Source organism: Erinaceus europaeus, chromosome 11 (assembly GCF_950295315.1).
Source record: "Erinaceus europaeus chromosome 11, mEriEur2.1, whole genome shotgun sequence".
Taxonomy (NCBI): Eukaryota; Metazoa; Chordata; class Mammalia; order Eulipotyphla; family Erinaceidae; genus Erinaceus; species Erinaceus europaeus.
The window spans coordinates 46,265,558-46,292,385 of record NC_080172.1 but is presented as its reverse complement, the minus strand read 5'-3'; the positions used below and the strand labels follow the sequence as shown (position 1 = coordinate 46,292,385).

Below are 26,828 nucleotides of genomic sequence, written 5' to 3'. Positions count from 1 at the left end.
GGGTCAACTTCCTGTAGCACAGCTGCACTTTATTCCACTTGGGGACCTCAATTGTGGAGAGAGGAGGTACAGGGTGCCTGTGAGGGAGGCCTTTTGAAGCCATTGCCCCCACCCCCACCCCCAGCCAAGTGCTAGAAGGAATAGGGAGGCATAATTGCCTGCAGTCATGCCCATAGAGGCAGCCCGAATTGTATTTGGGGTCACTCCAGGCAAAAGAGTAGAACACACCTGCCCCACCCCCCTTGCCAGTGCATGTCCCCAGCCATGCAAATCAAGGGCAAAGCTCCAATGGCCTTCCCCTAAACTCTATTGTCCACAGCTTAGGGCTGTTCTCCCAAATGTGCAGCCCATTCAATCAGTTCCCATAAAGAGGCCCCATGAAGGCTGTCTGCCGTGGGAGCACCACCAGAGCATGAAGCCATCTGTTGTCTCTGGAGCAGATGCTGATATCTGACATCTACTGCCATGCTTCATGCTCCCCTGAATTTCCTGCTTTTGTTTTTCTTTCTTTCATTTTTTATTAGTGATTATTTGACTACAAGTTAATAGAAGTGTACATAAACACCATTCCCACCACCAAAAGATTGTGTCCCTCCTCATCCCCCCCCATGATGCTGAGCATCTACCCTAACTCTCCACCCAGAGATTTTTACTTTGGTGCCCTACTTTGAGTCAGATCCTGCTTTGAGTTTCCCTTTCTGTTCTACTTTCTCAACTTCTGTTTTTGAGTAGGATCATCCCATACTCGTCTTTGTCTTTCTGACTTAGCTCACTTAACATACTTTCATTTCTTAAGGTGTCAAGCCACCTGTGATTTATATTGAGGGTGGGGTTGTGTCTAAAATTTCAAGTGCCCCTCGGCAGAGGCAAGTGTTTTTAATTTAATTTACTTTTTATTTTTGCTTAATATTTTATTTTTATTATATTTAATAGGACAAATAAATTGAAAGTTAATGGGGTATACAGAGGGAGATGGAAAGAGACCAGAAGCACTACTTCACTGTTTGTGAAGCTCCCTCCTACTGCAGTTGAGGACCAGTGGCTTGAACCCAGGGCCTTTGCATATGGTAATGTTTGTTCAATCAGATGTCCTGCTACCCAGCCCCTATTTCATATTTTTCGTAAGGGTCATTTCTGAGTTCTTATGCCTGCAGAGTCCACTGTACCTGAAAAACATTTTCTTTTATCAGGCAGAGAGTAAGAGACAGTGAGGGAGACAGTGACATAGAAAGAGGAGAGACACCACAGCACTACTCCACCAATTTTAAAGCTTCCTCCCTGCCAGGACTCTCCTAGAATGACCCATGGTTTGAGCCTTAAGCCCAGGAAATGTGGTAGCTCTGCAGGGTTAGCCATCTACAGACTCCCAGGGCAAGTCCTTGTTTGAAAGGGCTGAGTACAACACAGGCTTCTGTTGGGTTGGAAAGGAAGTTGAGGCATGCATTCCCATGTGCTTGTCTAAAAAACTAGAAATGTAACTAATTGTTCTTCCTCTCATACATGAGTGAAGAAGAGATGTGGTTGAGTGGAAATGGGCTAAAGACCTAGAGGAGGGAGATGAGAGGGGGCTGAGAGGATGAAAGGACCTTGTGGTGAATGGTGGGGAGGACTGCATGTGGTGGTGAGAGAGGAGCACAGACACACCACATAGGGAGATGAGATTGGGAGGAATTTACTCATTACAATAAAACAAGTACAGCAACACTCATTTATTCACTAAAAACTGAGCATCTGTAATTACCAGATCCTATACTATGTGCTGGAGGTGATGAGGGTCATGAGGGTCATGAGGTGGGGGTGGTGGTGGTGGTGGTGGTTACACACTTACAGCTTTCAACTACAATAGAGGGGTTTTTAGGTGGACACAGAATACACTCAACAGACATGTGCAAACAAATTAGTACACACACTGTATTAAGAGCTATGAGAAACTGACATGAGCAACAGACTGTGAAGGCCCAGAGGGAAATGTGAAGCTCTGCTGAGAGAGGCCATTTGAAGTAGGTCTTGAAAAATGAGTGAGTTTGGTGACTAGAACAAAAAAGGGAGGGAGAATTTCCAGGAAAGAACAAAGTGTTGCAAAGCTGTACCTATGTGAAAGGAAGTGGATTGTATAAGAAATGGAGATGCTTCTGTGGCAGGAGCACATGGTGTGTGTACTTGTCAGTAAAGGGGCATACTAGGCAGTGAAGCTGCACTGAGAGATACACATAAAAAATCTTAACTCTGGATAACTGGAACATTTTGAGATGATAAATAAAGCAGGTTGAATTTTCAAAGCTCACACGAGCAGTTCTGTTGGGGATAGTTGTATAAGTTTAAGGAGAGAGATTGGAGGTTCAAACACAACTTTGAGGCTCCTTCTGAAGTCCTGGTAGCAAGAGAGTGAGGAGGGCCTGGACAAGACAGTGACACTGGGGCTGAGCAGAGGGAATGGTTTGAGAGATCCATTAGGAAATGAACTGACAAAAATAGCTCAGTTGGGGGGTAGGGCGGTGGCACAGTGGGTTAAGCGCATGTGGCGCAAAGCACAAGGATGGACGTAGGGATCCCGGTTCGAGCCCCCGGCTCCCCACCTGCAGGGGAGTCGCTTCACAGGCGGTGAAGTAGGTCTGCAGGTGTCTGTCTTTCTCTCCCCCTCTCTGTCTTCCCCTCCTCTCTCCATTTCTCTCTGTCCTATCCAACAACGAACAACATCAACAATGGCAATAATAATAACCACAAGGAGGCTATAACAACAAGGGCAACAAAAGGGGGAAAAATAGCTCAGTTGGATAGTACGCTACTTTCCCACAAGCACAGCTACCACCACACTGAAGGAAGCTTTGCTGATCAAGTCACTATAGGGACTCAGAGATGGCCATGATCATATTTCTTTAATTTTAACACAAAAGGGAAAGAAAGATGGAAGAGGGAGTCGGGCTGTAGTGCAGCGGGTTAAGTGCAGGTGGCGCAAAGCACAAGGACCGGCATAAGGATCCCGGTTCGAACCCCGGCTCCCCACCTGCAGGGGAGTTGCTTCACAAGCGGTGAAGCAGGTCTGCAGGTGTCTAGCTTTCTCTCCTCCTCTCTGTCTTCCCCTCCTCTCTCCATTTCTCTCTGTCCTATCCAACAACAACAACAATAATAACTACAACAATAAAACAACAAGGGCAACAAAAGGGAATAAATAAATAAAATAAATATTAAAAAAAAAAAAGAAAGATGGAAGAAAGAAAGAAAGAAAGAAAGGAATGAACACATAATGGAGTGCAGATGATTGAATATTTTATTGTGCTTAAAGTCCTTGCAGGGAAGTAATTGTTTTAAGCTAGACCAAACACTCACCTCAAAAAGATCGGTTGACCAGGTAGAAATGATTTCATTGGTATTCAATACTTTCAATACTTTTGAGATCTAAGAACATGTATTTCACTTCTCTAGAATAAGAAGGAGCAAGTGGGGTACAGATAGATGGATTTGTGAAGGTGAATTTACTCATCAGGAAGACTGAATAGGCATTCACCATGGCAGTGATTCAGGGAGCACCTACTGAATACCCGGATCAACCTGGGCTATGGATATACAACATGGCCTAGGGCTTTGTTTTAAGTAAACCCAGTTTTGCTGAGGTAACAGCAATACCTGGGTCTCTATAATAGAAACACTGTCAATAAAAGAACACTGTGGTGCTTAGTTTAGATTAGTTTGAACTTTGTTACTAATGTGGTTTTTATTTATTTATTTTAAATATAATTATTAATAGAAACAGCCAGAAATTGAGAGAGAAGGGGTAATAGAAAGGGAGAGAGACAGAGAGACACCTGCAACACTGTTTCACCACTTGTAAAGCTTTCCCTTTGCTGGTGTGGGCCAGGGGCTCAAATCTGGGTCCTTGTGCATTATAACATGTGTGTTCAAACAGGTGAGCCATCTCCTTGCCTTGCTATATGGTTTTAGGAAGTTGCAGTTCCTCTCTGGTTCTCAGTTTCCAAAGACAAACTTAGAGAGTTGTCCTACATAAACTCTTAAGTTCTCCCTGAACATTGACCATTGTTAATTCCAAGTCTCACTGTGTATACATTCTGTGGAAGCCCATTCTTTGGAAGCTGCTAGTTCTAGTATGGTGAACATTTGTATTGGTGCTTACAGAAAGAGTAAATATCTAGAAGATGAAAATGATAGGGAAAATTATTAGAAGAGAAAGTGCAAGGAAACTGGGTTAGTGAGTGGGTGCAAGGTGAGGAGGGAAGCAAAGATAAGGAGAAGAGAGTTTAGTAAGGTTAAGTAGGTGGTACTGGGAGAAAGGATCTAAAACCAGATGAAGGACTTCATTCCAAGGCAATGGGGCTTAGAAGTGTAGTCTAGAAGCTGAGTGTTGACACACCCAGTTCAGCATACAATTACCAACTTAAAGGGCTCAGGCTCAAGACCCTGCTGCCCACCTGCAGTGGCTCTGCTTCATGAGCACTGAAGCAGGTCTGTAGGAATTGACTTTTCTCTCCCTTTCTCTATCTCCCTGTCTTCTCTTAATTTCCCCTTTAGTGTAATCTAATAAAAGTCAGGGGAAAAAAAGAAAAATAATGGCCACAGGAAGCAGTGGATTTGTAGTGCTGGTACTGAGTCCCAGCAATAACCCTGGTAGAAATACAAATAAAAATAAAAAACAGGTGTACAGTCTATTGGGGAGGGGGGCACTGAAGGATGAAGAGAAAAATAAGGTGCAATGGACATCATAAAAGTGGAACAAAGCATTGCATGACTCAGATGTGAAAGAAATGAACTGTAAATGGAGAAAGCTAAGTGGTGTGGTCATTCATTTCCCTATTTTGACTATTTTATTGGGGTGGTTATGGCTTATAGTACAGTTGTTGATAAATGAGTATAGGTTCGCATCTCCCCATGGTAAGTGTCTATAGAACACTCTCACCCCCAATGTAGGATCTTATTTTTTTAATTATTATTTATAAAATGGAAACACTGACATGACCGTAGAATATGAGGGGGTACAATTCCAGGTAATTCCCACCACTAGAACTCCATATCTCCTCCCGTCCCCTGACAGCTTTCTGTTGTTAAAATTTGGAGGCTCTAGCTGGCCGGGCTAGCTTCACGGGCGGGTAACAGAGACGACCAGAGACATACGGCTGGGCAGGGAAGCTGTATTTCTTTATTCAAGAACAACGATTCATAAACCAACCCAAACTAATCACCAAACAGAACTCTGTTGCCTTTTTCCCCCGCGACAGCGCCAAGCACTCTCGAACTCTGGAACTCTTGAACCCTCTCTGGGTTCCTTTGGGGCGGGGACAAGCGGGGCCGCCAAACTAGCAGGACTAAACCAATTTTCTTGGCAGGGGGAGAGCTAGAACAACCCAATGTAAAGCATACAACAGCTTTCCTATTCTTTAACCCTCCAGGAGGAGGGACTCAGGTTCATTATGGGGTGCAGAAGGTGGAAGGTCTGGCTTCTGTAATTGTTTCTCCATTGAATATGGGCATTGGTAGGTATACCCATACTCTCAGCCTGTCTCTCACTTTTCCTAGTGGGACAAGGCTATGGGGAGGCAGGGCTCTAGGACACATTGGTGGGGTCATCTGCACATAAAAGAGAGTTAACATACAAAGCCAAACAAATTGTTGACCAATCATGGACCTAAAAGATGGAATAGTGCAGATGAAGAGTTGGGGGTCCTCCATTTTGTAGATAGCTAGTAGGCATATTTTAGTTATATTCCAAAGGGCCTGTGGCTATACTAGGTTTTTTTATTCTTTCTTTTCTTTTCCTTTTACTTGGAATGTTCCTACTCATGACCACAGAATATGATCTCAGATCTAGAGGGATGCAAGGTCACATAGGCTTCTAAGCTGAATATGGGGCCCAGGTCACATCAAATAGATGGGGTTTACAGTCAACAATATCTATACCCCTTCCTCAATTTTTTTAGATTTATATGTCAACTCTTTTTTCAGCCACCAGGTTCCAGATGCTATCATGATCCAACCAGACTTCCCTGAACAGACAACCCCACCAATGTGTCCTAGAGCTTTGCTTCCCCAGAGCCCTTCCCCACTGGGGAAAGAGAGACAGGCTGGGAGCATGGATCGAACAGGCAATGCCCATGTTCAGTGGGGAAGCAATTACAGAAGCCAGACCTTCAACCTGCATCCCATTCTGGGTCCATACTCCCAGAGGATTAAAGAATAATGGGAAAGCTATCAGGGGAGGGGATGGAATATAGAGTTCTGGTGGTGGGAATTGTGCGGAGTTGTACCCCTCTTATCCTATGGTTTAGTCAATGTTTCCTTTTTATAAATAAAAAATTTAAAAAAATAAAGCCAAAAATTTTGACTAATCATGAACCTAAAGGCTGAAATATTGCAGATGAATATTTGGGGTCTCTGTTTTGTAGCTAGCTAGTAGGCCTATTTTAGTTATATTCCAAAGGGCCCATGCCTATACTAGTTCTTTCCTGAGTCTGACATCTGATATGTAGGTGGACCTAACTTATTGTCTGGGGAGATGATGTCATAGCTGGAAAAAAGGACTAGTTAACTGAGTCATGGAAGAGACTAGCTCCCAAATATGGGAAAGATGTATTAAATATTGTTGACTGTAAACCCCATTGATTTGATCTGGTCTGGGGCCCATATTCAGCTGAGGAGCCTATGTATCCTCTGCATCCCTGTAGGTCTGAGCTCATACTCTGTGGTCATGAGTAGGAATGTCCCAAGCTGCCCCGATTTCAGGGTCCATCTTTCCCAGGTGGAAGATAGAATATGTTGTCCAGCCTCCCTTTGGAGAATGGAACATTCTCTACAGTTGTTGATCCACATTGAGGGCAAGGTCCTATGGGGGCCCACAAAGGGGTCTATTGCATTGTTCCTGATGGAAATGATCAGTAACAATGGAGAGAGACATCTGCTTGAGGTGTAGGCCCATCATGTCTGTTTGGGAGTCTCAGCACTCCCCAACTAGGGCCCCAGATGATGGGGTGGGTATGGTAGTGACTAAAGAGTCATCATTAAAGTACACCAGTCTCTTGTCCTTATTCAGCTTTAGTACTTATTTCATAAGGTTAGCTTTGGAATGACTGAGAGAAGTGTAATAGTAGGTGGGGAAGGTATCTAGGTCTAAGGAGAAAATATTGCATTAGGAACTTTATGGTACCTTTTTAGGTCTTTCTACTTGCTTGCTTCATTTATTGACTCACTGAAAACTACTGTGCACTTTTTCTTTCAGGTATATATTTTGCCCTAATTTATGGATACATGTGTACTTATGCCCAATCTCATGGAATCTGGTCTATATCTAGATTTGGGGGCTTTGTTAGGAAGCGAACCACTGAAATGGAATTAAGGAGTCCTATGAGAAAGGTCTCATCCAAGTAATGAGGTTAAAGTGTTGACATTCCACAACTGACATCTCTAGACACAGTCCGAAGTGAAGCATGCTGAGGTGGTACTGGTTGCATTGATTGGGTTGGGATTATTAGATGCAGTATCAGTTGGTTGAGAGAAGCATGCAAGAAAGTGAGCCCCACCCTAGAGGTTCCAGGACTGGGGGAAATATCGGATTTATATAGGAAGTGTGTGTGGGGGGGTCCTGCTATCAGGATTTATGAAAGCAATAGATAGCTATTATGATAAACAAACTATTTGGCAATCGGGTTAACTTTGAAAATCTAATTGTTGGGAGTCGGGCTGTAGCGCAGCGGGTTAAGCGCAGGCGGTGCAAAGCACAAGGACCGGCATAAGGATCCCAGTTCGAACCCCGGCACCCCACCTGCAGGGGAGTCGCTTCACAGGCGGTGAAGCAGGTCTGCAGGTGTCTATCTTTCTCTCCCCCTCTCTGTCTTCCCCTCCCTCTCTCCATTTCTCTCTGTCTTATCCAACAACGACAACAACAATAACTACAACAATAAAACAACAAGGGCAACAAAAGGGAATAAATAAATAAAATAAATACTTAAAAAATATATATAAAAAAGAAAATCTAATTGTTAGGATTTGCTGTATCATACACAACATCACCACAATTTATGTCCTTTGATGTTATTTATATATAGCTGTGTCTTATAAAGTAATGCCTCAGGTTGCTTCTGTTCTCCCTGGTCTAAGCTTTTAGGAGATTCAGCATTTCAAAGATAATGTAATTATTACAAATGTATTAACAGATTGAACCCACTATTAAAATTCAATCTGATTACCACTTGAAGTCTTAAGTGCTTAAACTGAAGGAACACATACTCAGCCTATGGTCTTTACCATCAAAATACATCAAGAACACAAGGTCCTCTTCACACCCTCCAAACTCTCCTTCCCCTAGACTTTTGCTTTTTACTTATCCTGGATGGAGCTGGAGGGCATTATGTTAAGTGAGATAACTCAAAAAGAAAAGGGAAAATACTGGATTATCTCACTTAGAGGTAGAATTAAAAAAAAAAAGTAAGAGAAAATATAAAGTGAAACTTGGACTGAGTTTGGTCTACAGCACCAAAGAATTCTCTCTGCATGGGGAAGTGTAAAGGTTGAAATCTGGAAATAAAAATGGTAATTGCTACTTTTTCCTCACCCAGGTGGCTGGTGAAACCCACCATTTGGCAGAGTAGCTCCCTCAGAAACAGCACGTTAGTAGGATTCACAGTGGAGGGCACAAGGTGCATTGTAACCTGAATGAGTGGCCCTCATTGAGGCAGACATGGGCAATCTGAGTACTTGCTGCTATGAACAGCATCACCTGTGTCAAATGGACACTTCTGTAATCTGTGAAATCATAGCCTCCTTGAAGATTCATGGAATCAGAGTATGCATTTTTTTCTTTTTTATTTAAATATTTTATTTATTTATTAATGAGAAAGAAGGAGAAACAGAAAGAACAAGATATCACTCTGGTACATGTGCTGCTGGGGATTGAACTAGGGACCTCATGCTTGAAAGTCCAGTGCTTTATCCACTTCAACATCTCCCAGACCACCATTTTTATTTTCTATATATTATATTTATTTTATTTTAATAAGAAAGAAATGCTGGCAGAAAGATACATAGAAAGACCAGAACACTGTTCATCTCTGGCTTGTGGTAGGACTGGTACCCCAGAGCCTCAGGCATGAAAAGCTTTTGCTTTCACCCTGACTTGAACTCAACCTGACTTGAACTCACCCTGACTTTCACCCTGACTTGCAATTTAACAAAAACTCCCCTTTAGTGATCCTTAAAAGCAAATTCATGTTTGGGAAGTCTTTTTTTTTTATTTATAAAATGGAAACATTGACAAGACCATAGGATAAAAGGACTACCTTTCCACATATTGCCCACCCCCAGAGCTCAATATTCCATCCCCTCCCCTGACAGCTTTCTTATTCTTTAACCCTGTGGGAGTATGTACCCAGGGTCATTATGGGGTGCAGAAAAGGTCTGGCTTCTGTAATTGCTTCCCTGCTGAACATGGGGACTGACATACTCCCAGCCTGTCTCTCTCTTTCCCTAGTTGCTTGTATGTCAGAACTCTCCTCACTCTACCTCATTTATTTCTGACTCAGAAAGGGGAGAAGAGTATTTCCTGAATTTCCCAGGGAGCACACTGGATCACAGGCCAGCTTGAGTGTATGGATGTTTCACTACTACTCACAGTATCTCATTTATTCATTCACTCATTCATTCATTTCAATTAAACAGTAACGGAGCACCTTCTATACTACAACATACATTCTAAAGGCAATCCTGGCCTTCCTACCCTTGACCTTTGCTGAATTAATTCTGGTAAAATGAGAATTTGAGAACTGGGGTGTAAGAACCATTTACTTGAGTGGATGGCTTGATACTATCACCTAGGCAGGGGAGAAGTTACCCTGGTGTCAGCCAGACATGGGAGTATGAAATGCAGGTCCTTCATAGGGAAAATCCATCAAAAGCCCAGATTCTGGTCTCCAGACTGTGCTATGTCAGCCAGCAGAGTAGGCAGACAGCAGATGAGAAAGACACCCACCTTGTATGTGACAGTGAAAACACTGGAGTGTACATGGGAAGAGGACTCAGAACAGTCACCATGGTGACATCCACCAAGGAAATTAATGGTCATAGTAGACCCCAGGTGGGGAGCAATCTGCCTAAGCAACAGGCCCATAAAAGCAGAGCTGCAGTGTGAGAGAGGGGCACGAGTCAGGCAGAGCCCAGGGTACTAGCTCCCCTGCTACGGAGACCCATGGGATATGGCCTGGCATGGCTTAAGTCTTCCCAATTAGATGCCCCCTTTTCTCTGAGGAGGCCATCAGAAGTTGATGCAGCTTCTGGGAGCAGTATGGATTCATCTGTGAGAAGCTGATGGAGCTGGCTGCTGAGGCTTAGAGGTTGGAGTTGAATTTGACTTCATTTGGGAGTAGATGACTGAGGAGCCCTGGGAGGATTGTGGGGGAGAACACAGGTAAGGTCAGAGGCCCAGAGGGGGAAGGGGCAGCTTATGTGGGGGACTGTGAGGAAAAGGGGCAGGCCACATTGCTCACCTTGCCTTTGAGGATCCCTGGTGCAAAGGCCACTGTGGAGAGAAGGGAGGAAAGTGGTCAGTCAGGAAAGGGTCTCACAGTTCTTTCCTTGCTGTCTCTGAGATCACCTCATCTTCTGTGTCATGGGGGCATCACTGTGTTTCCCTAGTCTCCCAAATCCTCTCTGCGCCTTTTCTAAGACTCACAGTCCCATAACTTCAGTCATTTTTCTCCTCACTATTGCTTTGTACTTTTTTTTGTAATGCTGAGCTCCCATGAGGCTCTGGAAAGGAGGAAGTTTCCCTTTCAGCTCATGTGTGTTGTGATAATTAACTTGGAACTGCATGATGGAAGGGCAGTTGGCCTGGAGGCAAAACCAGTCAGGGCATGTGGGAGCCTACTCAGGACCCAAACCACCTCAGGCTGAACCCAGACTCAGCCATGCTGCTTCTGGGGCCTTGGGCAAGTCTTATTCAGCTCTTCTGTCTTGGCTGTCTCTTGGTAATAGAGGCATGATCTACCTATAGGGTAGTTGTAAAGTTATATTAGTGAATTTGTGTGTGATCTAGTATTTATTCTATGTTGAACGATGGGGTGCACAATTCACTTTGCTTCAGACAAGATAGATCAGAAAGCTAGAGAGAAATAAAACTGTCAAAATTACATTTTATATAGAAGGGTTAGGAACAAAATAAAGATATTCCTGCCCTAAGTATAGGGGGGTCTGGGACGATTCATGGCAGTTCATCTGCCATGAGCAAGGATAGACCACAGGGCTGGGTAGTCAGTGAGGCCATCACCAAAGCTGCTCAGCACAGTGCTGCTGTCTGCATTCACAGTAATTATGGGGCTGTGTGGCAGACACAGAAGGGGCAGGTGCTCTTCAGATGCTCACACCCTAACTCCAGGAACCTATCAATGTGTAGGAAATATATAAAAAAAACTTTGTAGATATAATTAAGATTAAAAACTTTGAGGTAAGGGGAGCAGGTGGTACCATGCCTAGTAAAGCACATGTATTTCCATGCTCAAGGACCTGGGTTGAAATACCCAGTCCTTACCTGCAGGTCTGATCATTAAAAAAGAAAAGAAGAAGAAAGGACAGAAAGAAAAGACAGGAAGGAGGGAGGGAAGGATGGAAGGAAGGATGGAAGGAAGGAAGGGAGGAAGAAGAAAAGGAGGGAGCTACAGCTGGAGAGCACTGAAGTTTTTTTTTTCCTTAATTTTTATTTATAAAAAGGAAACCTTGACAAAAACCATAGGATAAGAGGGGTATAACTCCACATAGTTCCCACCACCAGAGCCACCAGAACTCCATATCCCCTCCCCTCCCCTGATAGCTTTCCTGGTCTTTATCCTTCTGGGAGTATGGACCCAGGGTTATTATGGGGTGCAGAAGGTGGAAGGTCTGTCTTCTGTAATTGTTTCCTTGATGAACATTTTATGCTTGAGGTTCCCAGTTTAATATTTTGCATCACACGTGCCAGAGTGATGCCCTGGCTTGTCTTTCTCAAACAAATATATCCATTGTGGTCAGAGGGGGAGCTGACAATGGAAGAATGTCAAAGAAATGCTGTATTGTTGACTTTGAAAAGAGCCATAAAGTAGGAAAAGATAATATCTCAGGACAGGCAGTCGTGAACCCGGTTAAGTACACATAGTACTAAGTGCAAGGACCTGTACAAAGACCCGGGTTTGAGTCCCTGGCTCCCCATCTGCAGTGGGAAAGCTTCACAAGCAGTGAAGCAGGTCTGCAGGTATCTTTTTCTCTCCCTCTCTATCTCCTCTCCCTCTCAATTCCTCTCTGTTCCATCTAATAAAATGAAAAAAAAAAAAAAAAGGCTGGCCACCAAAAGCAGTGGATTCTTAGTGACAGCACCTAGTCCCAGCAGTAATGCTGAGAGAGAAAAAAAGCAAACAAACAAACAAACAAAAACCAAATAAACAAATAAAATAACACCCCACCCCCGGAACCCTGTGAGAAAAGTTCTGCATCTGCCTTCTGAGCTCCAGTGGAGGAAAAGAAGGAATCTTTGCTGCTGGTGGAAGGGAACAATTGTCCTGATTTATGTCACAGGAGTGGATGCTGACTTTCAAAGAAATTAGTGACTGCCTAGAGGTGTTCACTTTGTCACTCAGAGTGCCTTCAGGTGGTCTGGAGATAACTGAGAAGCAACATTTCATGTCAATCATGGATTAGCCCCTGTGATAATGTGGGCAGGATTACGAAACCCAATGGAGCCCAAGGGTTGGTTCCCACCAACTGACAGGTTGAACCTAAGTCATTCATGGCAGTGGTTACCACATTCTGAAGGTCCAAGGTTCCCAGATCTCACCTGCATGCTTATTTTTCACTGGACCCTTGCAGATTTCTGTGTATATTACATCACCTGTTCGAAGATTAATTTAGAGAGAAGTTGAAGTTGGAAGGGACTCCAAGGTTCCTTCTTATTGTATCTCCTCCTCCCCTGGATAGACTATGTCCCCTGTGAACCTCTGAACAGCCCCTTCCTCACCCCCTATTCTCAAGCCTGCCTAGGGCCCAAATGCAGGGGCTCAGCCTTTACCATTACTGTACACTGGCTGCAGCTCCATCCAGGCTGGCACATTGTGATAGGTGGGGTCTTGGGCATCTGAGTCTGAAGGGTTCCTAGAAGACAAGCACTGGTATATCCCAGCAATCCTGGCAAACTATCTATAATGATCACTCCATGATATCAAATCTTTCTATGCCAGGGGAGATGGAAATAGGTCACAGACACAGCACATGTCAGAGACATGGAGCAGAGACTGTGCTCTCAGCAACAACCACACCCAATTCCATATATATATATGTATGTATGTATATATAGTATTTAATTGTAAACTAAATATATACAAATAAAATTATACACAAGATTATCTACATTTAAAATTTAGATAATATGCAGAAGGTAACTCAGTTAGTAGAGCACATTCTTTACCACATTCAAAGACCTGGGTCTGAACTCTTAACATTACTGAGCATTACGTGGGAACACCTGCAAGGGGGAAGCTTTACAAGCATGGTGTGGCACTGTGATGTACCACCCTCCCTTTTATGGCCCCCCCTCCAGTGAAAAACCAAGCTGGGTTACTGAAGTAAGTCTTGGAATCTATCCAGGATTTATTGTTTATATATTGACTTCATCCAAGTTCTTTTTTTGTAAATAAAAATGTAAGTTGTATAACTATATGTGCAATAATACTATTTTTATAAAAAAAGTTATTTCCTTTATGTTTATAATGTATGTGAATATTTCTAGAATAGTGCAAACATGAAACTATTATAGTGGTCACATCTTGAAAGTATGTGCATAAGAAAATGCCTTAATACAGTTATAAATAGACCTTTATAGTTCAGTTGCCCTTTAGTACCATTTAATTTTATCACTACAATTCATGTATTTTACAGAATGGTAGATTATTAGAAACAAAAATTCTGTACTAAAGCATGGCAAAAATTTGAAATGTATTCTATACCCTTACATTAACCACTGGCCAGACTGCTGTTTAGACCTGGATTAACACACCTGGTTTAGCTGTGTCTGTGAGTTGACTCCTTTACCTTTAAATAAAATAGATTAATCTCCACCCTCTCTGACTTATCCTAAAGATTAAATCAAGGGGCCAGGCCACTCTTAATCAAACACATTACAGTGTACAAGACCTTACAGTGTTCAAGTTTCTGGTCCCCACTGGAAGGGAGAAAGCTTCATGAGTGGTAAAGTAGGGTTGCAAGTATCTGTCTGTCTCTATCCAATAATAAATAAGTAGATAAATAAAGATTAAAAATTAAATCAAATTCTGCATGCCCAACTCTAAGTACAGAGCTTCACATGTGTGAATCTAGTAAGTGAAAGTACTGATAGTGGTGATGATAATGAGAAAAGTTCTTTGTTCTGATAGTTACTGTAATGCTAAACCTGTGTCCTAAATCTAGGACTCAGACAAAATTCTAGTCCTGTACATGTGACAGCAGAAGTAGAAATAGTATGTACAGGAAATTATAGAAACAAAGGAATGTGTAATGAGTAGTACAGGAACTTACTGCATACAAGACTGTGTATAAACCCCATGATTCCAGAAAGGAATCTCAGGAAAGTAGTCCTAGGTAGGTACGACCTGCTAATGGGAAAGTAGACAAACTAAGTGGGAGGGGAGATCCAGTATGAATTTTGTTTGCCTCTGGAATGTCAGAGGCTTCCCCAAATCAACCTGTTTGTTTGATTCTATTCCTAGGATAGACTCCACCAACAGAGATTAGGGAAGCCTATAAAATGTTTTATATTATCTCAGAGGGTATTTGTATGCCATTTCAGTTTCCTGATTCTCTGTGATGTGTCCCAAGAATGGGAATGCCTTTCTATGACATTTGCATGTCTTCTTCCAGATTTTTCACTAAGTTATTCCACATTTCTTGTGCATCAGTGGGATTCTAGACCTGGAGAGGACTATGGCCCTCATCCAGTCTAATTTTCCCATTTTGAAAGTATGTAGATTGAGTTCAATATATGAAAGCATACTTAGGTAAGATCATACAACTTCAGTCAAACCTACTACATTCATCTCAACAGACCTAAGTATATTTTTTGCTGTGCTTTAGTGTTCTCTAAACAGAAGTTGGGAGGTTTGACATTTAAGAGTCACAAAACTGATTATGAGAAGCAGTTTTTCTTTGGATATTACACTTAATAGTAGGAGGTCAAAGGATAGCTTAGAAAAATGAAGGAATGGGTTGACAGTTGGTCATTTCCATTCTGTGTCATCCTTCTATGACCCCTGCTAATGCTGTGTCACACTACTTTGGGAATTATTTTGCAGATTAATTTGAACTGGCTATGCACATAGCTAACGTTAGTAATAGAATATTAATATGTAAATGTGAAGAACATTCATTTATTTTTTATTTATTTTATTTATTTAAGAAAGGAGACATTAACAAAACCATAAAATAAGAGGGGTACAATTCCGCACAATTCCCCAGTCAACGCCCATGTTCAGCGGTGAAGCACATTTATATCCCTAATAATTAAAGAAGCTCAAGAGTAGAATCTTGTTGAGAATCAGTGAAAGAAAATAAGTGACCAACCAACACTTGGAGTAGAGAAACTCAGACTCAGAATTCTTTGTTTTTCTTTCTCAACATGATTTCATATTAGAATATAGCTTGTGCTATAAACCTTTAAACTTGCATTTTTGTGTGTATTATTTTTTTTATCCACCTGATTGGACTGGTGGGAAGGCTCAAAGCCCTGAATACACAGGAAGGTTCCAGACTTTCAGGTGAAGGTTCTGTAGCTGGAAGATGATAGCACATCAGACCGACACATGGGAGGCTGGAGAAGCATTTTAGCTACTGGGGAGAAATTGACACCCCTCCTGAACTGTAATGTAACTGAAAGTCCTGACTCACCTGTGACACTGAGGATTATCCTGTCACTGTGTTGTGTTCCCACACTATTTTCAGCCTTGCAGGAATAGTTTCCAGAATGTTCTGCAGTCAGAGAGACTTTGATGGACACTCCTCCTCCAGAGGGTGCTGAGCTGCTCCCTAGGGTGACATTCTCATGGTAAAACCAGTACAGGATGGGGGGAGAGCCTCTCTGGGCCTCACAGTGAAGCTCTACTCTGTCCCCCACCACATCCTGGGATCCTGGAGCCCTGAAAGTGAGGGCAGGCTGGGACACTGGAACTAGAGAGAAGAAAGAAATAAATCAGCTCTTATTGTCTAAATATGTTCTTACACAGCCAAGACATTCCAAACAGAAAATTTATTTTTTCAGTTTTTATGATGTTCCTCAGAATCAAACTCTAATTTCTCCAGATTTGGAAAAAAATATCTATCATTTGTATAGTGCTTCATATGGTTTAGAACAGATCTCAGTAATCAATCTGATATGTGTTTGGAGAATCTGAAAGCAAAACATAACAAAACATATACTTGAGTAAGTGAGAAGTATAAAAGAATAATTAAGGAAAAGGAGAAGTCCAATAAAAAACAAATGAGGCTTGAAAGCCACAACTGAATCCAAATATAGATCAACCTGTCAACGCCCATGATCAGTGGAGAAGCAGTTACAGAAGCCAGACCTTTCATCTTCTGCACCCCACAATGGTCCTGGGTCCATATCCCCAGAAAGATCAAAATAGGAAAGCTGGGGGCTTCCTGCTGAGTTATTTTCTTTGCCAAGATTCCTGACTCACCAGAAGTGTCATTCCAAGCCTTTTTCTTTTTATTTTCCTTTAAAAAAATATTATTTATTCCCTTTTGTTGCCCTTGTTGTTTTATTGTTGTTGTCACTGTTGGATAGGACAGAGAGAAATGCAGAGAGGAGGGGATGACAGAGAGGGGGAGAGAAAGATACACACCTGCAGACCTGCCTCACCACCTTTGAAGTGACTCCCCTGCAAGTGGGGAGCCAGAGGCTCAAACCAGGATCCTTACACCTGCCCTTGCACTTTTTGCCATGTGCACTTAACCTGCTGCGCTACCACCTGACTCCCCACATTTTTTTAGGTGGCTATCGATCTATTTGTGTGACAAAATACTTGACCAATCAGAACCTCAGTTCTGTTTGGGAAAGTCTACCTGGAGGTTTTTTTGATACTTCTTATAATTGGTTGTATTTGCTAAGGGTACCTGTAGCCAATCTGGAAAGGTCCAAGCAGCAGACTGACTGTTAGGGTTTTTTACTATATTTTATTTTATTTTATTATTATTACTGTTATTATTATATACACATGTCCCTTTTCCCTCCTCTTTCCTCAGGTTGACCAAAATTAACTGTTGTTTTTTTAATTAATAGGTGACTGGGTATCTTATCCATTGTGAGAGGAACCTGTTTCTCTAGTCCTCTTCACTCCACTTTACTTTTTTCTCCTCCTAGCTAATTAAAAAAAAAAAAAAAAAACCAAAAACACTCTTTTCAATGCTCTTCACCCTCCCCTGTCTCTCTCTCTTCTTTATTCTTTTGCTTTATGAATTTTTCCTCTCTCTCTTTTCTTTCTTCTTTTGCTTTCTTAATTCACTGGTACTCATTTGGGAACTATTTTGTGGAATAAATCTGACTTGGAGTGGACTCTCTCTGTGTGTGAGTATCTCTCTTTTCTGCCTCCTTGCTATCCCTAGACATTACAGTGGACAGTAGATTTGCATAATCATCTATTCTTGCTCTCCTTTTTTTTCCTTTTTCTTTTTCTCTTGGTTTTGGTTGTGATTATTTTCCTGGACTGGTGGTGCTGTTTGGATAACTGGTATTGGTTGAACTGCATTAATTCTTCCTTCAGTTGCTATTATTGTAATTTCTAAGGTTGGTGACTGCATTTGTGAAGGGTTTTAGAATGGCATGGCTTATACTCAATACACAACAACTGAATAATGACAGAACAGAAAAATAAAAACCGCATCAATAATAATAAAAAAAGGTTAAGTCAAGAGCAAATAAAACTGCCATCACAATGAGTCAGGACAGGGGCCCAAAGAAACTCCAAATAAGTCAGAAGTAACCATAGATAAGAAAAGTGTGCAAGCAATAATAAACCTACTAATCACAGAAATAAAAACAACTATGGAGGAAAGACCTATCAGAATTATGGAAACAACAAATGAGATTCTCAAGGAAAATATTAGCTACCTGGAGGTAATTAGGGAACTGAAAGCTGAAATAGCTGAGCTAAAAGGTCAATTAGCAGAACAGATAATACTATAAACGAACTGAAAAAAGAAACTAAGGGAAGGGAAAGCAGACTAACAGATGCAGAAAACAGAATTATCCAGACAGAGGGTGAGTTAGAGAAAACTAAGAAAGAGGTAAAAGAGATCAATAAGAGATTGAGAAACACTGAAAACAACAACAGAGAAATATGGGATGATCTCAAAAGAAGTAACATTTCTATAATTGGCCACCAGAGGAAGAAAGAGAGGAAGGGGAAGTAAAAATTCTAGAGGAAATAATGGAAGAAAACTTCTCAGACCTAAACAACAGAAAGGACATTTAGATCTAAGAGACCCAGAGAGTCCCAAACAGAATCAACCCAGACCTGAAGACACCAAGACGCATCATAGTCACAATAAAAAGAAATAAGGATAAAGAAAGGATCCTAAAAGCTGCAAGAGAAAAACAAAAAGTCACATACAGGGCAAAACGCATAATACTATCAGCAGACTTCTCCACTCAGACTCTAAAAGGCGGAAGAGAATGACAAGATATCTATTGAGCCCTGAATGAAAAAGGGCTTCAACCAAGGACAATATATCCTGCTAGACTTTCATTCAGACTAGATGAAGGGATCAAAACCTTCTCAGACTGACAACAGTTAAAGGAGGCAACCATCACCAAGCCTGCTCAGATAGGTTCTAAAAGATCTCTTATAAACAAGAATATCACCATACTACTTGTAATATATCAGAGCAAATAAAACTTTTTTTAGTAGTGGCACTACAATACACTAAATCCATAAAAATCAATAAATGTCAGTGGCTTAAACTCATCCATTAAAAGGCACAGAGTGGGAGGATGGTTCAGAAAACACAACTCAACCATATGCTGTGTGCAAGAATCCCACCTGACCCAACAAGAAAAACACAGACTTAAAGTGAAAGGATGGAAAATTATCATACAGGCTAATGGGAAACAAAAAGGCAGGAACAACCATTTTCATCTCTGACACCATAGACTTTAAATTAAATAAAGTAATAAAACATAGGCAATGCCATTACACAATGATTAGAGGATCAATCAACCAAGATTTTAACAATTATTAACATTTATGCACCCAATGAAGGGCCTTCTAAATATATCAAGCACCTACTGAAAGAACAACAATAATAAATCAATAGTAATACAATAATAGTGGGAGACTTTAACATCCCACTCTCACACTTAGACAGAACAACAAAGCAGAGAATCAACAAAGAAACAAGAGAATTAAATGAGGAGATGGACAGACTAGACCTCCTGGACATTTTCAGAGTTTTTTTACCCCCCCAAAATTGTAATACACATTCTTTTCAAATCCACACAGCACATCCTCAAGGAGAGACCACATGTTAGGCCACAAGACAGTATCAACACACTCAAGCATTGACATTATCCCAAGTATCTTCTCAGACCAAAGTGGAGTAAAGGTAACATTCAACGACAAACAGAAAATTACTAAAAGTCACAGAATTTGGAAACTCAACAACATGCTGCTTAAGAACCACTAGGTCACAGAGGTACTCAAGTAAAAAAATTCAAATGTTCCTGGAAACAAATGAAAATGAACACACAAGCTATTAAAACATTTAGGACACAGCTAAAGCAGTACCGAGAGGGAAATTCATAGCCATACAAGAAGACACTAGAGAACAACAAAAAGCTCAAGTAAATGACCTTACTGCACACTTTAAGGACTTAGCTGAAGAGGAACAAAGGTACCCTAAAGCAAACAGAAGGATGAAAATCACTAAAATTAGAGCAGAAATAAGCAACATCGAAAATAAGAGAACAGTACAAAAGATCAATGAAGCCAAATATTATTGTTTCTTTGGAAAATTAAACAAGATTGACAAATCCCTAACCAGACTCATTAAAAAACAGAGAAGACTCAAGTAAATAGAATTGTAAATGATAAAGGAGATATCACAACTGACACCACAGAAACTCATAAATCATGTGAAACTTCTACAAAGACCTATACACCACCAAGCTAGAGAACCTGGAAGAAATGGAAGAATTCCTAGAAACATATGCCCTTCCAAAAACTGAACCAAGAATAACTACAATACCTAAATGTACCAGTCATGGACAAAGAACTCGAAACAGTTATTAATAACCACAAAAGTCCTGGACCAGATGGCTTTATAAAAAGTCTATAAACCTTCAGAAAACAGTTATTACCAACACTTCTAAAGCTCTTCCACAAGATCAAAGAAAGAGGAACATTCTCTTCCAATGTCTATGGAGCCAACATCACCATGATACCAAAAGCAGATTGGGTCACAACAAAAAAGGAAAACTACAGACTTATATCTCTGATGAACATAGATGCCAAAATATTAAACAAGATCCTGGCCAACTGGATACAGCAGTATATCAAAAAGATTGTTCATTACGAACAAGTGGAATTTATCCCAGGAATGCAAGGCTGGTTCAACATACATAAGTCAATCAATGCCATTCACCACAACAATAAATGAAAAACCAAAAACTGCATGATTATCTCAATAGATGCAGAGAAAATATTTGACAAAATCCAACACCCATTCATGCTCAAAACATTACAAAAAAAGGAGAATGAATGGGAAATTCCTCAAGATAGTCAAATCTACATATAGTAAACCTACAGCCAACATCATATTCAATAGAAGTTGAAAGCATTCCCCCTCAGATCAGGGACTAGAAAGGGATGTCCATTATCACCATTACTTTTCAACATTATTGGAAGTTCTTGCCATAGCAATCAGGCAAGAGAAAGAAATCAAAGGAATACACATCTGAAGGGTAGTACTCAAGCTCTCACTATTTGGAAATGATACGATAGTATACATAGAAAAACCTAAAGAAACCAGCAGAAAACTGCTGGAAGTTATTTGGCAATATAGCAAGGTGTCAGCCTACAAAATCAATGTACAAAAATCAGTGGTATTTCTTTATGCAAACACTAAATCCGAAGAAAAGCATATTCAGAAAGCACTCCCATTTACTCTTGCAGCAAAATCAATAAAAAAAAATCTAGGAATAAAGCTGACCAAAGAAGTGAAATATTTGTATACTGAAAACTATGAGTCACTACTTAAGGAAATAGAAAATGATAGCAAGACATGGAAAGACATCCCTTGCTCATGGATTGGAAGAATTAATACCATCAAAATAATATTCTCCACAGTGCCATATACAAATTCAATGTGATACCCATCAAAGTTCTACCAAGCTTCTTTAATTGAATAGAACAAAACCTACAATGGTTTATCTGGAACCAGAAAAAAACCTAGAACTGCCAAAACAATCTTGAGGAAAATAAACAGAAGTGAAGGTATTACACTCCCAGATCTCAAACTATATTATAAGGCCATCATCATTAAAATGTCCTGCTACCGGAACAAAAGTAGGCATACAGACCAGTGGAACAGAATTGAAAGCCCAGAAATAAACCCCCACATCTATGGACATCTAATCTTTAATAAAGGGCCCCAATATTTAATGGAGGAAGGAAGCTTTCTTCAATAAATGGTTCTGGGAAAACTGGGTTAAAACATGCAGAAGAATGAAATTGAACCACTTTATCTCACCAGAAACAAAAATCAACTCCAAATGGATCAAGGACCTGGATGTTAGACCAGAAACTATAAAATAATTAGAGGAAACATTGGTGGAACACTTTCCCACCTAAACCTCAAGAACATCTTTGATGATACAAACCCAATTGCAAGGAAGACTAAAGCAGAAACAAACCAATGGGACTACATCAAATTGAAAAGCTTCTGCACATCCAAAGAAACTATTAGACAAACAAAGAGACCCCTCACAAAAAGGGAGAATATATTCATATGCCATACATCAGACAAAAGACTAATCACCAAAATATGCAAAGAGCTCAGCAAGATTGGAAACAAAAAAGCAAATAACTTCATCCAAAAATGGGCAGAGGACATGAAAAGAACATTCACTACAGAAGAGATCTAAAAGGCTAACAAACACATGAAAAATTTCTCCAGGTCGCTGATTGTCAGAGAACTGCAAATAAAGACAACATTGAGGTACCACCTCACTCCTGTGAGAATGGAATACATCAAAAAGGATAGCAGCAACAAATGCTGGTAAGGCTGTGGGGATAAATGAACCCTTCTGCACTGTTGGTGGGAATATAAATTGGTCCAACCTCAGTGGAGAGCAGTCTGGAGAACACTCACAAGGCTAGACATGGACCTTCCACATGATCCAGTAATTCCTCTTCTAGGGATATACACCAAGGACTCCATAACACCCAACCAAAAAGATATGTGTACACCTATGTTCATAGCAGCACAATTAGTAATATCTAAAACCTTGAAGCAAACCAGGTGCCCAACAACAGATGAGTGGCTAAGAAATTTGTGGTACATATATACAATGGAACACTAAGCAGCTATTAAGAACAATGAACCCCTCTTCTCTGACCCATCTTGGATAGAGATAGAAGAAATTATGTTAAGTGAGATAAAACAGAAAGACAAAGATGAGTATGGGATGATCCAGCTCATTAACAAAAGTTGAGAAAGAAAAACATAAAGGGAAACTCAAAGCAGGATTTGACTGAATTTGGAGTAGGACACCAAAGTAAAAACCCTGGGTTGATGGTGAGGGTGGATGTTTGGCTTCATGGAGCGGGGGTGGGGGTGGAGGATGGGGGGTGGGGGATGGTGGGGTGGGAGGGATGGGATGGGACACAGTTTTGGTGGAGAGAATGAGGTTTTTGTAAACACCTGTTAATATGTAGTCATATAAATAACTTTAATTAACATGAGAGGGAAAAATAATTGATAGAATATCTCAAACTTTTTAATGCACAGACCATAGACTGAGTCTTTGATAGGTTCACTCTCTTAAAAGTTTAGACCACAAAGTACAGAAGCAACCAGTGGCACAGCTATATACAAATAATGTCAAAGGAAATAAACTATGGTGATGTTGTGTATGATACAGCAAATCCTAACAAAGGGATTACTCAAAGTTAACCCAATTGCCAAATTATGAGATTCTAGCAGTAATTATTGCCTTCGTAAACCCTAAGACAGCAGGTACCTCGCACTTCCTCTATAGAGCCTATATTTCCCCAATCCTGGAACCTATACAGTGGGGCTCACTTTCCTGCATGCTTCTCTCAATTCATACCAAATAATATTGCATCTGCTGATCCCAACCTAATCAATGCAATGAGTACAACCTCAGTATGCTTCATTTGGACTATGTCCAGAGATGATAGGCATGGAATGACAAACCTTCAGCCTCATTACTTGTGTTAGCCTTTTTCTTTCATAGGATTCCATTCCAGGTGGTTCACTTCCTAACAAAGTCCCAAAACAAAGATATAGATCAGATCCTATGAGATAGGGCATATGTTGATATGTATCTATAAATTAGAGCAAAATGAATACCTGAAATCAAAAGTACACAATAAGTCTGTAGTGTGTCAGTGTGAAGTATATAATGAAATAGTGTCTACTTAGACTTAGATAGCCTCCTCACCTATTTCCTGTTATACTTCCCTCACTCACTCCCATGCTATCCTTATCAAAGCAATGACTGCAAAAGCTGAATAAGGGTAAGAAACTGGCAAAAAAAACAAACTACTATAGCCACAGGCCCTTTGGAATATAACTAAAATATGCCTACTAGCTATCTATAAAATGGAGACCACCCAACTTTTCATCTGCACTATTCCAGCCTTTAGGTCCATATTAACTCTCTTTTCTGCCACCAGGTTCCAGATGCTAGCATGATGCCAACCAGACTTCCCTGGACAGACAACCCCACCAATATATCCTTGAGCTCTGATTCCCCAGAACCCTGTGCTTCTAGAAAAAGAAAGAGGCATGCTGGGAGTATGGATAGACCCATCAATGCCCATGTTCAGCAGGGAAGCAATTACAGAAGCCAGACCTACCACCTCTACATCCCACAATGACCTTGGATCCATACTCCTAGAGGGTTAAAGAATAGGAAAGTTATCAGGGGATGGGATGGGATACAGTGTTCTGGTGGTGGCAATTGTGTGGAATTGTACCCTTCTTATCCTATGGTTTTGTCACTGTTTCCTTTTTATAAATAAAATAAAATTTTAAAAAAAGAATAGGAAAGCTCTCAAGGGAGGGGATGAGATACAGAGTTTCAGTGATGGGAATTGTGTGGAAATGTACCCCTCTTATCCTATGGTCTTATCAATATTTCCATTTTATAAATAAAAAATAGATACACTTTAAATTTCTTCTTCATGATAATATTATACAACCTCCATAAACTTCCTTCTGAATTTTGCTTCTGGAGTCCACCAATTCAGTGGTTTCCTTATTAGTCACTTTTTTTTTGCATTTATACACACAATGAATAAAATTGTATTTAGCCTTGAACATTCCTATAATACTTGTTTATGTATATGCATTGTGTATATATGTATGTGTTTTATTTTGCTGATTTCTTCATAGCTCACTCTGAAACTTCTCAGCTCAACAAAAATTGATCAGATAGTTAGTGCTCATTTGTTCTTGTTCAGTTGATTTAAGAAGATGCTTTTCTGTATTCAACTCTTGACTGCTTAGCCTCAAAGACTTTGTGTTCAGTGAATTACAAATGATGTCTGAGGCTCATTCTGTGTTGGGCAGCCAGCTGGCACAGGGATGCAGAAGAGAGAAGACTGACGAGTTACTCACAGGAAGCATATATTTGAGCACGGGGGGCGGGGACATAAAAGAACTAATAAGTAGAGTGAAAATAAAATTCAGTAGGACAGAGTATGACATCAGGAAGAGGTCTTTCCTATATTAAAGCGATTTCACTCACTTCTAAAACTATACCATTTGATGATAACTAGACTACCATGAGCTGTACATCTATGAATTACACTTTTCTGAATGTATGTTATACTTTAACAAAATCATAGCATAGTACAATTAAATGACACCTTAATGAATTTAAAAGAAGTATCATAGAAAGCCAAGGACACTAAGAAGCTGGCTCCTAAAAAGGAAGTTTCCCCCTTCTCTCCACCTCCAGCCCTTCCTAGATTCTCCCTAGATAGGGAGAGCTTGGTCTCCTTGGGGGAAACTTCTCTGATGAAACTAAAGCCTTGCCCACATTTCATCCCAATTAACTGTGCTGTAGGGGCCAGGTGGTGGCGCACCTGTTTGAGTGCATGCATTACAGTGCACAAGGACCCAGGTTCAAGCCCTCTTTCCCCACCTGCAGGGGGAAAGCTTCATGAGTGGTAAAGCAGGAATGCAAGTGTCTCTCTGTCTCTTTCCCTCTCTATGTCCCCTCCCCTCTCAATTTCTCTCTGTCACTATCCAGTAAATAAATAAAAAGAAAAAAATTAAAAATTAACTTTCCTGGAACTAAGTGGTGAAATATAAAATACTACTGAGAACTGAGTTAAAAGAAATTGAATTAGGGATGAAACATGCAGGACATTGGCAAATAATTGTAGGAAATGAGCTAGTTTGCTACAACTGGTGCTGCACCCAGCTATTTTAGGAGTCTGGCTGAGCTGGGACTGGGTGAGATACAAGGTTCTGGATGGCTAGTACTATGAGAAGGTTTCTTAGTGGGGCATTAGGTTGAAGTGGGTGGAAGTTGGAGATCCTTGTAAGTGAGAGGAATCTGGGTCAGGTATAGGTAACAGGGCTTACCAGCAACTGACAGGCTCACAGTTTCACTGTGCTGGATACCAAAACCATTGTTGGCTGTGCAGTAGTAGTTCCCAGAATGTTCTGTGGTCAGAGAGAAAGTGAAGGTAGCTCCTTCTCCGGAAAGAATTGAGGTGCTCCACAGGGTTACACCTTCATGATAAAAATGGTAGTGAATGGGAGGCAAGCCTCTCTGAGTTTGGCAGTTGAGGGTCACCACATCTCCCTCGAGAGTCTGGGTCCGAGGAGTTCTCACCATGAGAATCGGAGTGGTCACAGGGACTAAGGGAGAAAGACAATTAGTCACAGCTGCCCTTGAGTTTACTTGGGATTCCACTGTGTGATAAGTGAGTTGCCTGAGCTCCAGCCCTGCTCCCCACTTTAGGGTGGCCCAGTAGCCACTAGCCCTTTCTCCCTAGCTCTGTCCTATCCTCTAGAAACTGTCCCTACTCAAGGATGACACTTCTCATTTACTGGCCCCAACCCTGTATAACTGTCCTATACATAATTTCACTGCTTGAATCTTTGAATCTCTCTCTCTCTCTCTTCTCTCTCTCTCTCTTTCTCTCTCTCTCGTCTTTGATGTAGACCTAGATAAGCTGATAAGGAAGGAGAAAATATGGAGGGCAGGAGAAAGAGAGTCACCTGAAGCACTGCTTTACCACTCATAAAGCAGGTGGGGAGCAGAGGCTTGAACCAATATTAGATGTACAACCTCCCAAACTTTCTTTTCTTTTCTTTTCTTTTCTTTTCTTTTCTTTTCTTTTCTTTTCTTTTCTTTTTTTATTTAAGAAAGGATTAATCAACAAAACCATAGGGTAGGAGGGGTACAACTCCACACAATTCCCACCACCCAATCTCCATATCCCATCCCCTCCCCTGATAGCTTTCCCATTCTCCATCCCTCTGTGAGCATGGACCCAGGGTCATTGTGGGTTGCAGAAGGTAGAAGGTCTGGCTTCTGTAATTGCTTCTCCGCTGAACAT

At 40.9% G+C, this 26,828-nt stretch overlaps 1 protein-coding gene across 1 annotated transcript in view; it reads right to left on the bottom strand.

Annotated features, from left to right (window-relative positions):
* Positions 1 to 26,828, bottom strand: part of LOC103127294 (titin-like) — a 132,298-nt gene that overhangs the window by 10,405 nt on the left and 95,065 nt on the right. Inside the window, exons 15-17 of the mRNA XM_060202352.1 lie at positions 25,846 to 26,124; positions 15,895 to 16,173; positions 12,797 to 12,850 (exon numbers count right to left, since the gene is read on the bottom strand). Of these exons, the coding sequence (XP_060058335.1) occupies positions 12,797 to 12,850; positions 15,895 to 16,173; positions 25,846 to 26,124 (612 nt within the window). The remainder of the gene's footprint in view (positions 1 to 12,796; positions 12,851 to 15,894; positions 16,174 to 25,845; positions 26,125 to 26,828) is intronic.